The 12,898-nt window shown below is 42.7% G+C and overlaps 1 protein-coding gene across 2 annotated transcripts in view; it reads right to left on the bottom strand.

The window, feature by feature from the left end:
- Positions 1–12,898, bottom strand: part of Plekhg1 (pleckstrin homology and RhoGEF domain containing G1) — a 227,981-nt gene that overhangs the window by 190,624 nt on the left and 24,459 nt on the right. The window contains exon 2 of one of the 2 annotated variants that reach the window (XM_085842588.1): positions 4,188–4,286. The exons of the other annotated variant lie outside the window; for it this stretch is intronic. Coding sequence (XP_085698714.1) covers positions 4,188–4,193 — 6 coding nt within the window. The 5' untranslated portion in view covers positions 4,194–4,286. The remainder of the gene's footprint in view (positions 1–4,187; positions 4,287–12,898) is intronic. 2 annotated transcript variants of the gene reach the window in all.

Raw genomic sequence — 12,898 nt, 5'->3', positions numbered from 1 at the left:
CTTGGGGATCAGCTCTTGAGCTCTTGGGGATTGCCTCTTTTCACCTCAGATTCCAGATACACTGTGAAAGAGGTGGTGACCAATGACAAGCTTTGGAAATTGTACATAAAATCCTCATGTTCAATAGTCAGAGGAAACAGATAGATGATTGACAGACAGACAGACAGACAGATATATGGATGGATGGATGGATAGATAGATAAAGGTCTGTTGTAGATTTGTCTGTATGTATTTAGAATGAGGAAGAAGCTGGGAGATGAGTAGGTCATAATAATGGAGCCTCAACTGATTAGATTAATGACCTCATAAGAAAGGAAGAGACATTGGAGCATAAATGCTCACATCCCCACCCCCACCCATGCCTGTGTCACTAGAGGTCAAAAAAGGGCAAGAAGAAGCCTTCACTAGAAGTTGGCCATCCTGGTTCCCTGGTCTCAGGCTCTCATCATCCTGAACTATGAGAAATAAATTTCTCTTGCTGAAAATACCAAATCCATGATTTCTTTCCATGGCAACCCAAGCAGATAAACCCAACGTTCCTAACACATGGAAGAAGCCTGGTCCTTAGTACTTGCCTGTCTCCTCCTCTATACTTGTCTTCCATTAATGTGGTCTCTTCTGAGTTAAGAAAAGGTGCTGCCCTCAGCTGCACTCTCTGGACTTTGCCTCAACAAAGCCCTATCTTCACACGCCCTTTCAGAGGAAGGGCTTTCTCCCTTCAATAAAGTGGTTCTGAAAGCACAGAGATTTGCATATACTCTTAGTTGTATTTCTGTTGCTGGGATAAAATACTTGCCTCACCAAAGCACCGTCGAGAAGAGAAAGGTTTATATGGTTCAAGATTATTATAGTTCCAGCCCATCACTATGGAGAAATCACAAAGAGAGGAACTCAAGATAACTGGCCACATTGTGTCTGTAGTTGAGGAGCAAAGTTCTAGGAATGCATGTTTGTGCTCAGCTATCTTTTTCTACTCTCATGCAGTTCAGGATTCTACAGGATGACACCACTCATAGTGGGCAGGGCTTCCCATCCCAATTAACTCAATGGACAAACACCCTATCCCACCCTCCATGCACAAACATGCCCTAAGACCCAACTAATTCCTCATTGGGATTTTCTTCCCGGATGATTCTAGGTTGTGTCAGGCTGGCAGTTAAAACTGACACTCTTGCCAGGCGGTGGTGGTGCATGCCTTTAATCCCACGGAGGCAGAGGCAGGGGGATTTCTGAGTTTGAGGCCAGCCTGGCCTACAGAGTGAGGTCCAGGACAGCCAGGGCTATACAGAGAAACCATGTCTTGAAAAAACAAAACACAACAAACAGACAAATGAAAAACTCCAAAAACCCCGACACTCTCTCATCTTCCCATTCACTCTCATTAAGCGGCTCAACAGCTCTCTGTTGTCTTCCTTATTATTCCTATGCTTGACCACACTCGTCTAATGCCTGCCAACTGAGCTAATTGTTTTTCTTCCTTTTTCAAGGAAAACATGTACGGAACAGAAAACTCCACACACTCGTAGGCATCACTTCCTTAAGCAGAGTGTCCTTCCATTCCAGACAACTCCAGAACTCACAGTGACCTCTGTAAAAAGTTTAAGTTAAATTTAATTTTGTGTGCGTGGATGTTTTGCATACAAGAATGTCTATGCATCATGTGCACGCCTGGTATCTGCATAGGTCAGAGGAAAATGTTGGGTTACCTAGGACTGGAGTTGCAAATGGTTGTGAGCTATCATGTGTGAGCTGGGGATCAATCCTGGGTTTTTCTAGAAGAGCAGGCAGTGTCCTTGACCACTAAGCAATGTCTCTGGCACCTTACACTGGCCTGTTTTTATTTTAAGTTCACATCTTATTTGGTCCCTACCCTCTTTGACCTCTCCAAAATGTTTAACAGTGCTGAACTTGGCCTAAGCTTCTTCTGGTTGTTTGACACCGACGCTAAACTTGTCTGAAGCCTGCTATCTTTGCTGTTTTGTCTTAACTCTTTACTCTTTTGATTCCTTCTAGCAGAGGTAGCTTTAACCAATAGGTTCCATCTTTGTTCCTTGAAGCAGCTGCAAACAAAGAAGAGTGCACCCCCCCCCACTCCTCCAAGAGGGAAGGAATCCGTTTTCTTACTTCTGCCTCAATCTGTTCAACTTAATTTTTTTGTATCTATGTATATTTTCCCATATATAATTTGGTTTGAACAAGGAGTTGATGAAAAAAATAATGTACCCATCACCGATTATCATAAACCTACAAGGGGTCAGGACATTGGTCTCTATTTTGAATATTCAGTAGGCAGTGCCCCTTGGAAGTCAGCTTTCTTACAACTGACTGAGAGCAGGGGCACCCTTCTCACCTATCTCACAGGCTGCTGGAACGTAGAAGGAGAAATTCCACACAAGTCCTGACTTTGATGTCACTACTGAAAAATGGCCCCAGGACTGCCTTCTACATCAGTCAGTGCATGCCCTCATCACGATGTTGGGGATAAGACATGGACGAGGAGCTGGGGGAGGGGGGATAGGGGGAAGGGAGATAGGAAAGGGAGGAGGGATGGATGAGGGGGGATGGAGGAGGGGGAGGGACAGACTTGGCTATCCTGGGCAGTGATGTCTCTGAGTCTGCTGCTGCCTGTGCAGCAGCTCCAGCCTCTTACTTTCTACCCTTCATAGAAGAGTGTAGTTCATGCCCATTCTTGGTTGCTACCACAGCACTTAAGACCCTCAAGAGCTGCCCTTTGCATACAGATCATCAAGACATATAGATAGTAGATGGATTAAAAGAATCAAACTATGAGGAAATCTTTAATGATACCATTTAACTTAAAAAACAAAACAAACAACAACCAACCAACCAAACAACCAACCAAACAAACAAAAAACGATAGATATACACTCTAGAAAATCAAGAGAATAAGAAAACCCAGAAAATGCCATCACTGCCTAGAAATGAGAGGATTGTGGCTAATCTCTGGGTAATTTCCTTCTACTTTTTCTCATTTGTTTATAATGGAAACTGAAGTGTTAGCTGTTGTCTGACCTTTTCCCCACTGGACATTATAGCACAGGCAATTTTTATAAGAGGGCTTTCAACTATTGACCTTTTGCTACTTGCAACAAAAAAATTCTTCAAGAATGTCAGAAATGCCACATGCTTGTTTCGGGATCCAGAGTTATAGAAGCTGTGTGGTACACTTGTCTTAAGAAGCAGAATGTTCTGGAGGCTGTAGCACTGTCTTGATTCTCAGATGCAGGAGAACAGGACAACTCTGAAGGCAGGTTTGCAGCAATAGCAGGGAAGGACCACCCTGGGGCAGAAAATCTCCCCCTTAAAGCTCCTCTGAGTTCCATATTTCCAGGTCCCAGGAGTTCTTTCATTTTATGCATACTTCATGTAGCCCACACATGCCACGCTTTCTTTGCTCTGGCCTTGTCCCACCCCACCCCTTCCCACTTTGCTATGGTTTGGATCTGGATCTGTAATGACCAAAAGGTCTACGTGTTAAAGAGTTGGTCCCAGGTTGGCACTATTAGGGGTTGGTGAAAACATTAAGATGTAGGACAGAGTGGGAAGTCACTAGGTCACCAGAGATGCTCTTGAGGGACACTGTGGAGCCCTGTCTCCCTCCTCTGTCTCTGTCTCTGTCTCTGTCTCTCTATTTTCTCCCTGGCTATATGATAAGTGGTTTTTCTCTACCATGGATTATGGCCATTTGTACCAGGCTGCCACATCCAAAGCAACAAGGCCAGCTCACCATGGGCTGACACCCATAAAGCTCTGAAATCAAGTGAAGCTTTTATCTATGTCAGTCAGTTATCACAGGTATGTGCTAGAGTCACAGAAAGCCAGACAATGCAATCCTCTCTAGGAGCCTCTAGCCAAGCTCTGAAGTATCTATAAAGGGGGAAAAGGGGAGAAACAAGGGTGCTGGAATCTATCACAGCGGATGAAGAGATGATCTGAAACATTAGCTTAGAACTTGGGTTTCTCTGGTTCTCTTACTGTCTGTGCTACATTAGGTATCTTAGGTGGCCTAAAGATGTCTCCATCATAGAATAAATGTCCATCCCACAAGGCTTTGTCAGAGCACATGGGGTGTAAGGTGTATGTGTGTGTGTGTGATAGCTTCTTATGTCAACTTGATACACAAACTAGAGTTGTCTGAAAGGAGGGACCCTTCTTTGAGAAAATACCTCCATAAGATCCAGATAGAAGGCATTTTCTTAATTAGTGATGTAGGAAGGTCCAGTCCATTGTGGGTGGTTCCACTTCTGGGCCGGAGGTCCTGGGTTCTAGAAGAAAGCAGGCTGAATAAACTTTGGGGAACAAGCCAATAAACAGCACCTGTCCATGGTCTCTGCATCAGCTCCTGCCTTCAGGTTCCTGCCCTGTTTGAGTTCCTGTCCTGATTTCCTTCAGTGATGACCTATGATCTGGAAGTATAAGCTGAAATAACCTTTCCTCCCTAACTTGCCTTTTGGTCATGTTTTCATGCAGCAATAACCCTACCTAAGACAGTGTGGCTGTTATGTGGTTCCTTTTTCATTTTAACATTCCTTGAGCATAGGGGATGGAATGCCCAACAATACCCATTGCACCACTCTTCACAGTCTTTTGTATCATCTGGAAGCATCTCAGAAAGCAGACCTGGTGAGCAGGCGGCAGATGGGGGGGGGGGGCAGGTGGAATCACTTAGATGGAGACACTGTGGTGGCCTGCCACCACCATACCACACCATGCAGGTGTCTGCAAATATGGAGCTCATGTAGACATCTAGTTCAAGCATGTTGCACAATAACCTGAGTCCAGGACTCTGAAGATGTGGCTACTAAAGAGTGGAACTAGAATCTATAAGCTTGTAGACTTTGGACAGAAGAGATTTTCTTTGCTTCTTTTTCTGGGTCATAATATTTAGTTGGGTTTTGAGTTTCCATATTCTCTTCTGAGCAAGAGGAATGGATCAGCCTTTCATCCTCCCTGGCCCATGCCACCCCCACCTTCTTTGAAATGGTTTATTCAGGTCACCAGTGACCTCATCACTGCAAAGTATGTGGCTGGTTTCCTGCACCTTTCTCCTTCTTTCTGCTGCTACAATGTGCTCTCTCCCTCCCCCTCCCCCTCTCTCCCTCCCCCTCCCCCTCTCTCCCTCTGTCTCTCCCTCTCCCTCTGTCTCTCCCTCTCCTCTGTCTCTCCCTCTCCCTCTGTCCCTCCCTCTGTCTCTGTCTCTTTTGCTTCTGCAGTTTGACACACCCCTGCCTTTCCTTTCTTTCTGATTGTTCCCTCCCCCTCCGCTAGATAAGGTCTTTCTTCCCATCCTACCCTAGAGGTGCTAAGGTAACCAGGATTAGTCTCTCTCCATGCTGACTCTCAGAGATATCATCACTAGAGTTATAGAAAGTATCACTTTGCTGATAGTTTCTTGGATGCTTCCTGCCTTGGCTTTCTTCTAAATCCTGGGTTCATACATAGAAGGCCTGTTTTCGAACCAACATGACTAAGTCAGACTCCTAAGTCTTTGTCCTTGCAAATCTGTTTTTCTCCCACATTCACAACCTCAGCAAACAGCACAAATGGAAGTGCTAAAAACCCTCAGATGTTCAGGCTTACATCCTTGGCTTCACCCCTTTAAATTTACTTATTTACTTTCTTTCTTTCTTCCTTTTCTCTTTCTTTCTTTCTTTCTTTCTTTCTTTCTTTCTTTCTTTCTTTCTTTCTTTCTTTCTTTCTTTCTTTCTTTCTTCCTGTTATATTCTCTACAACTGAACTATTGACAAATCCTTTCAGTTCTGCTCTCAGTTAAAACCTCTTCCATTGCTGATCTGAGCTGCTATCCTTTCCCTTCTGGACGGTGACAGTCACCTCCCACTTCCTGGGATAGCTCCTGAAGGATATTTGTGCATATCTGACATGGAGCAGACACATAGAAGCCAGTGGCTTTCTGTTCACATTCAAGATCATGCCCGATGATGGCTTCTGACTTCTCTAGGGCTGCTGTACCTGGAGCAAAGCCAACATGCTAAGTAGACCCTGTTTCCTGGTATCCCTCTTCCACTGTCTCCCTCTAGTGTACTAGCTTACATAGGAGGAGAGAGACTCTCTCAGAGGGTCTCTCGGGCCAAGCACTGTTGCTAGGAAAAAGCTGTCCAGATAGTGTCTTTAATTTGTACTGAATACATAAAGTAACGTTCCCCTGACCATAAAAATCTTAAACAATATGGAAATCCTGAGAAAAAAATAGCAAGAAACAATACAAAACAAACAAACAAAACAACAAACACAAGTGTCAAATAGCAAAGCCAACTACTAGTCTCCTTACTATTTTTGGTTAATTTTGTATCATTATTTATGTGGTAATGACTTTTTAAAAATTGTTGGTTATTCAGTGTTAATTGTACCCTTTCTTACACACTTTAAAGGTTTTCCTTTTTTCTGGAAAATCTCAACTATACATACAATTGTGTGTATGAGTGTGCCATACTGTCCTCTAGTTGTGTTGATACTTTGGGTTATTTTCATGTTACGGTGGCTTAAAACCATAATTAGGATCAAGTGTATCAAAAGTTTCCTTTGTTCAGTGCATTTACCCCAAATGAAAATAGCAGGTTAAAGGTCACTAAATGGTTTTCGAGAAGGTTTTACTTCAAACCTTGCCAGGCAATCTATGTCCAGTCCTTATTTTTAGATTGGCCATGGCAAGCATTACTCACAAGCTCCAAACTGGTGCCAGAGAATCTTACCCATCACATGAAATGAGCCCAAGGTCTGTATTTTAGAACAGTGGAGAGGAGGCTAGTTTTCCAGTTTCTTCACTCCAATGTCTCAATAGAAATCTCCTGCCCTCCTCTCCTCTCCCCTGCTTTCCTCCCTTCCTACTCTCCTCTCTACTGATCCCTTCTCTCTTCCTCTTGTATGCTCCCAACCTGATATCTCCATTTCCACTGGCATCCAGCCCTCTAGCCATCAGCATCTTTGAATAAAGATGATGATGGTGCTCAGTCCATGCTCCACGGCTAGGGCATAGCTTCTCTCAACCCAGGGTGCTTGTCAATCACCTGGGGGGATATTGGTACAGTACATATTGCTATTCTTCAGATAAATTAATGGTCTGAGAACTGCCTTCTTCTCCCTGAAAAATTATAATATCACCAATAGTAAGGACAGAGAATTATCTAACTCCATTGAACTAGCCAAATTCAACCCTGAATTCCACAAATCAAGTCAAGCCATAATTATGACTGAGAGAGGATAATGTAACATATCAGAGCAAGGATGTGTGTGTGTGTGTTTATCTCTGTGTCTGTGTTTACATGTTTTCTCACCTACATTCCATCCTCTAACAAATGTCTATTTGCTGAGAGCACTGTAAAAACTGATCAATGGGCTCTAAAGAGAAGCCTTAGCTGCGGAAAGCCACCATCTACCCTCTTCTCACAGTCAAAGGCTTTCTATCAGCTCAACATCTCCTTTGAAATGTATCAGAAACACACACACACACACACACACACACACACACACACACACACAGAGCAGTGTTGGTAAATTACCACAGACAGAATGGTCCCACTTTGGGGAGCATATGACCAGAACCACATTCCATTCAAACTCTGAACGTGGCAGTTCAAATGCCCAAGTCATTACCCCAGCAACAGTGTTCTCCCTGATGGTCATTGCAGGATTATCAGGCACCTAAAACATTTGTTTTGGACTCAATCTGCTATCCATATGGCAGACAGAGGAGGAGTTAAACTTAGGACACTCACCCTTACAAGAACAGGTCCTCTATAAAAATCCCATCTTCGTGTGGCTACTTATAAATGTTATACCATTTCTTCGCGCATAGGCTTGAGCCATGTATCCCATAAAATGCCTTATGCTACATAGGAACATGTTTTAGAAATCAGGAAGACAGCGGCTCTTTATTATTATCTCTGTAATTGTGGATTTAAGTTTCTAATGATCACAGATGGTAATAAACACTAATAGTGTTCAAGGAAGGGGGCGGGGATCTTTCCTAACTGCAGGAGCAGATGTTGACACAGATCGTTATAAGCAGCTCTCCAGACAACACACATGAACTTCCCACAGCCCTAAAAGATGAAATCTATGTGTTAGTGTAGGACACAGTAAATCTAAGTTCATACCTGTAGATCCATAAATGCCTTTTTTATTATTCTTTCTTTTATGAATGGAGATAGGCTTATTCCCTGCGGTGGGTAGGGAGAGAATGGAGGTATTTCAAAGCAGTGTTTATCCTTCACCATGGAAAGTATGGAGGTTTTATGAAGGGAGCCCATAAATATTTATATAGAGAAACACCGTAGGAGCCAGCACATTCTTAAGTTTGCAGAGTTAAAGACTATATTCCCAAGCACGTTCAGTTGAAAGTCATAGTCCAAGAATGAAAGGCAGTGGATGCATTCTGGTCTGTACTTGGCTCAAGGCTATGGAGCGTGTGTTTGAAAGGTTAGCACGGCAGGCAGGATGTCTTTGGGACACGTACAGACTGAGTCAAAGATGGCCGACAGGAACACCTGTGAGCATGCGCTGATTTCGCCACCATTTCACAGAAGGAAAAGACAAGCCGCTTCTGAGGTGTGTTAATATTAGTTTGCTCCTAAAGTTGCCTGTTGCACTTGGGGGCTTACCAAGTTCCTCTAAGGAAGGACTCATCTATATCAATCATCGTCAACCCTGTAATGGTACTGAAATAACCTGCCATTGTTGGTTATAGTGAATCTTCCTATGGGCAGGATAATAAAAATATTCAGGGTTTTTTTTTTTTTTTTTTTTTTGTACGTGCCTGAATGTGCATGTGTGTATACATACCCATATTTATGTGGATGTCCAAAGGAACCAGAAAAAGATGTTACAGAGTCAAAGTTATGGCGAGTCGTGAACTATCTTACATTGCTGCTAGGAACTGAACTTGAGTCCTCTGCAAGAGTAATAAGTACTCTTAGTGGCCGAGCCATCTCTCTAGCCTATAATAAAGATCTTTTAAAAATTAAGATTAATGTTTTAATATTAAAAGCATTAAATTTTCTGAGGGAAATGAAATACTTAAGTTTTCTTTAAAAATTATATTGGTATTAATTTACAAAAATAACACAGGGGACTGGGGAGATCACTCAGCAGCTAAGAGCAATTGCTGCTCTCACAGAGGATCTGAGTTTGATTCCTAACTCACAGCTGTCTAGAACCCCAACTCTAGGGATCTGATATCTCTGGTCTCTTTGGGTACTCTGACACATATGGCATTAACACACACACATATTTTTGCTTGTAAATAAATAAACAAATTTGAAAATAATAGAGGGCACTGTTATCTGTTAGTTTGCATTTCATTTCTCTTCACTGTGAGACTGATACCCCCTAGGTGGTGAGAGGGTCCATTCATCTTAACAGAACAAAACATGATACCCTTACTTTTGAACAAAGGAAAACATTTAGTGAGAGCAGAAAATGGAACAAAGACAGAAACATGCAGAAGGGAGTAAGGCCTGGGAGCCTGTCACAGAGGCATGCCCCTTAAGGAGCAGCCTTTGAAGCTTAAAAATACAGTATAGGAAGAAAGACGATTTAAACGTTTCCATCTCTGACTGCTACAAAAACACCTTTCAAGGCATAATTTTTTTTTATCTTTTAAATAAATATTTTGTCCTAAATTTGAAATGTTAAAGATAAGTGTTAAAGGCTTACTGACTTAGTCTGTTTTTATCACAGTTCTAGAAGCCTGAGAACAAACTTTTCCCTTGATCTATTACAAGAAACTGGCCATGCCCCAGAGCCTAGACAATGGCTTTTCATCTTCTCTCCTCAGAGTGTTCTATTCGCTAGAAAGAACAGTTATTCGTTACTTTTTCTTTCATAAGTGTTACTGAGAGTTGAGTTCAAGGACTGTTAACTTCAAATAGCTCTACAGAGCCTTGACTTACATTGGGATAAAAACTATAATTACACACAAATAGGTAAACTTTTGTTTCAGGAAACAAAAAATTACCTATCATACCTGATGGCGTATTGCTCCTTACAGAGTCTAAACTAAGGACTTGCATCCTGCGGGAGCCTTTGAGCCTTTCGGAGTTGCTAAGCACCTATTCCTGGACCCCTCCTTATCTAAGCCACAATGCTTAGCAAACGGTCAAAGAAGAAAACATAGCCCAGTGAGCACATGTACAGCCTGTCAACATGGGAATGGTGACCTTCACCTGAGAGCCTCAGGAAGGATCAGGGGCAGTGCCTTTCAGCATGTCCTCAATCCGAACTTCAGACTGACACACAGATGCACACTGACGACTGATCACAGTTTTGGAGCGTGGCACAGTCAGCCTGCCTTGAAGAGAGAAAGATCACAGCCAGGCCAAAGCCCTCTGAACCTCTGCCTCGAGCCCCCTGAAGCAGCCACCCCTCCTCTCAGCAAATTCATAGCTGAAATGTCTTTGCGCATGCTTCCTTCCTGGAAACACTCCCTTCTCGCATAATTTTTTTTTTGTCTGTTGCCTCTGTTTTATTAGCTTCCCACCATCCCATCTCATTATGTCAGTTTTCTCTGTACCCATAAATAGTTCTGCTAATAGAGAACATTTGAAGGTTCTCCATCCTCCTCCCCCTATGCATTCCACAACGAACCCCACAAATGTCGCTTTCCTACTGAACCATGACCTATGATTACACCTAGAAAAGTTAACAAGAATTCCATATTACCACTTAATATTTGTGTTCATATTTTAGCAGTTGTCCATCTGTCTGTCCTGGGTTGTACTAAGTCTCCCAAAATTTGCATAGGACATTCTTACCCCTAGGAGCTGAGAAAGTGTCTCTATGTCAGTATAGGTTCTTTAAAGGGGATTCCACTGAAATGGAGTCATTAGGGTACCCCGGGCCAACATAAGTGATGTCTTTATAGGGAGACATTAGTATAGAGAGAATATCTTATATGCATCACCTGTCAATAAAAAAGCTTATAGCCAATGAGCCGAGGCTGAAGATAGGTGAGACATCCGACAGGGATAGAGAAAATTCTGGAAAATAGTTAGAGGCAAGAGATAATCGAGCAGAAACTCTGAGGATAAAATAAGGAGAGATTCACCTGGAACTCTGAGGAAGAGACAGGCAGAAACCAGCAGGTAGCTGAATTCAGGATAGAACCAAGGGGAGATTTGCCCCAGGAACTTTGAAGAGCTGAATGTAAGAAGACAAGGAGAGGAAACCAGCCACATAGCTGAACTCAGGTTAGAATAAAAGGGACGGTAAGTTAAGGACAAGTCCGAGAACAAGCCAAAGATTATGGCTTAAACACTTATTAAGTGATTAGTCTCAGCGTTGCTATTTCTGGGAATTAAGTGGTTGGGAGGAAAACTTAACTATTTTTTACACATTAGAATACCCAAAAGACTGGAAGATGGGGAAAAAGACAAGAGCTAAGTTAAACAGAGTGGTGTACAAAGAAACAGACTCTGTCAGCACCCATTTCTTGGAGAGCCAGGCTCCAGAAACATGAGGAAGAAATCTCAATGGTTTCTGCCGTCCTTCCTCTGGTCCTTTTCTGTGATGGCTCTAGTGAGCCAATAGCAAACTGTCAGTGGTATTTTACACATATGGCAGTGATGGTTTTGGTCTAAGATTTAGTCAAAGCTCATTTATTACATTAGTTTTTATGGGAAAAAAACCCACAGGCTTTATTTCATTCAACTTGGGTTTTGATAACAGTAAAATATCTGCCATGTCTTAAATAAATGTAAGAGCCAGAGGTTGTGGGTGGGGAGATAGGGAAGCCAACAAGAGACTGTTTTCACATTCCCCAAAGTACGTCCCTTTGACTTAATACCATTGCAATGACACTCAGGGTCACCTACATACATCTCTATATTGCCAATCTCAGTAAGCCACAAGCAGCAAGACCCTCCTTTTATGGATGGAGACCCTCTTTTATGGATGGGGACCCTCCTTCTATGGATCGGATCTTTTCCAGAACCTCCCCTTGTCATTTGCTCATAGACAGCACAGGCCTGAATAAACACATGCTTTCCTTCCTCCAATGTTCATTAAAGAGAAGCATTTTTTCCTACTACCCGGGGAGGAACTTGTCTCAGAAGTGGGTCCTTTTCTACCTACCATCTGTGATGCCTCAAAGGACCCTTTCACCTCAGAGAACCCTCCGTCTTGAGAATTTTGATTTCTACATTTCATATTTGGAGTCCCTCCTTGGTGTAAGGTACCCAGGAGACAGTTCCCTTTTCCGGGGCTTCGGTGTTCTCATTAGAGACATCAAGCAAAAGCAGAACAAAAATATAAATACAATAAAATATAAATATAAATGGGTGGAACACTTTTGGTAACTGCCTGTCTTATTCCTTAACCTATACATGAATCCAAAAGAATGTGTTTGAAGTCACTATGAGGAACGGACCATTGTGCCTGGTGGCAGCATAACAATTGTACAAAACTTTTATTTGCACAGTAAAATTACCCTCTGCAGACAATGCCCTACTGCAACCACACTGTGGTTCCATGAGGTGGATAAGACTTCTATGAAGAAGTTCTTCTTCTATGACGTAGTCTATAAGACTATAAGCATATAGTTAAATGCTTTCATTTGTGGTGATAGAAGGCCATTCGTGGCACTCACATTGGGTTAGGTCTTGTATCAGTTGTTTATGCCATTGTACTGACAAAATGCCTGACAAGGGCTACCTAAGAAAGGATGGGTTCATGTGGCTCCCAGATTGAGGCTAGAGTCCATTAGGACAGGAAAAGCATGATGGCAGGAGGGTGAAGTGCCTGGTCACTTGCAGCCATGGTCACAAAGCAGAAAGAGAAGAGTCAGCTCCCTCTCTGTTTTACTTCATTTTAAACAACCCAGGGAGTAGTACAGCCCATATCTATAGTGGGTCTTCCCATCTCA

Source organism: Mus caroli, unplaced genomic scaffold (assembly GCF_978045245.1).
Source record: "Mus caroli unplaced genomic scaffold, Mus_caroli_1 scaffold_9, whole genome shotgun sequence".
NCBI classification, from domain to species: domain Eukaryota; kingdom Metazoa; phylum Chordata; class Mammalia; order Rodentia; family Muridae; genus Mus; species Mus caroli.
The sequence above is the reverse complement of the archived record's forward strand: the minus strand, read 5'-3'. Positions and strand labels throughout refer to the sequence as shown.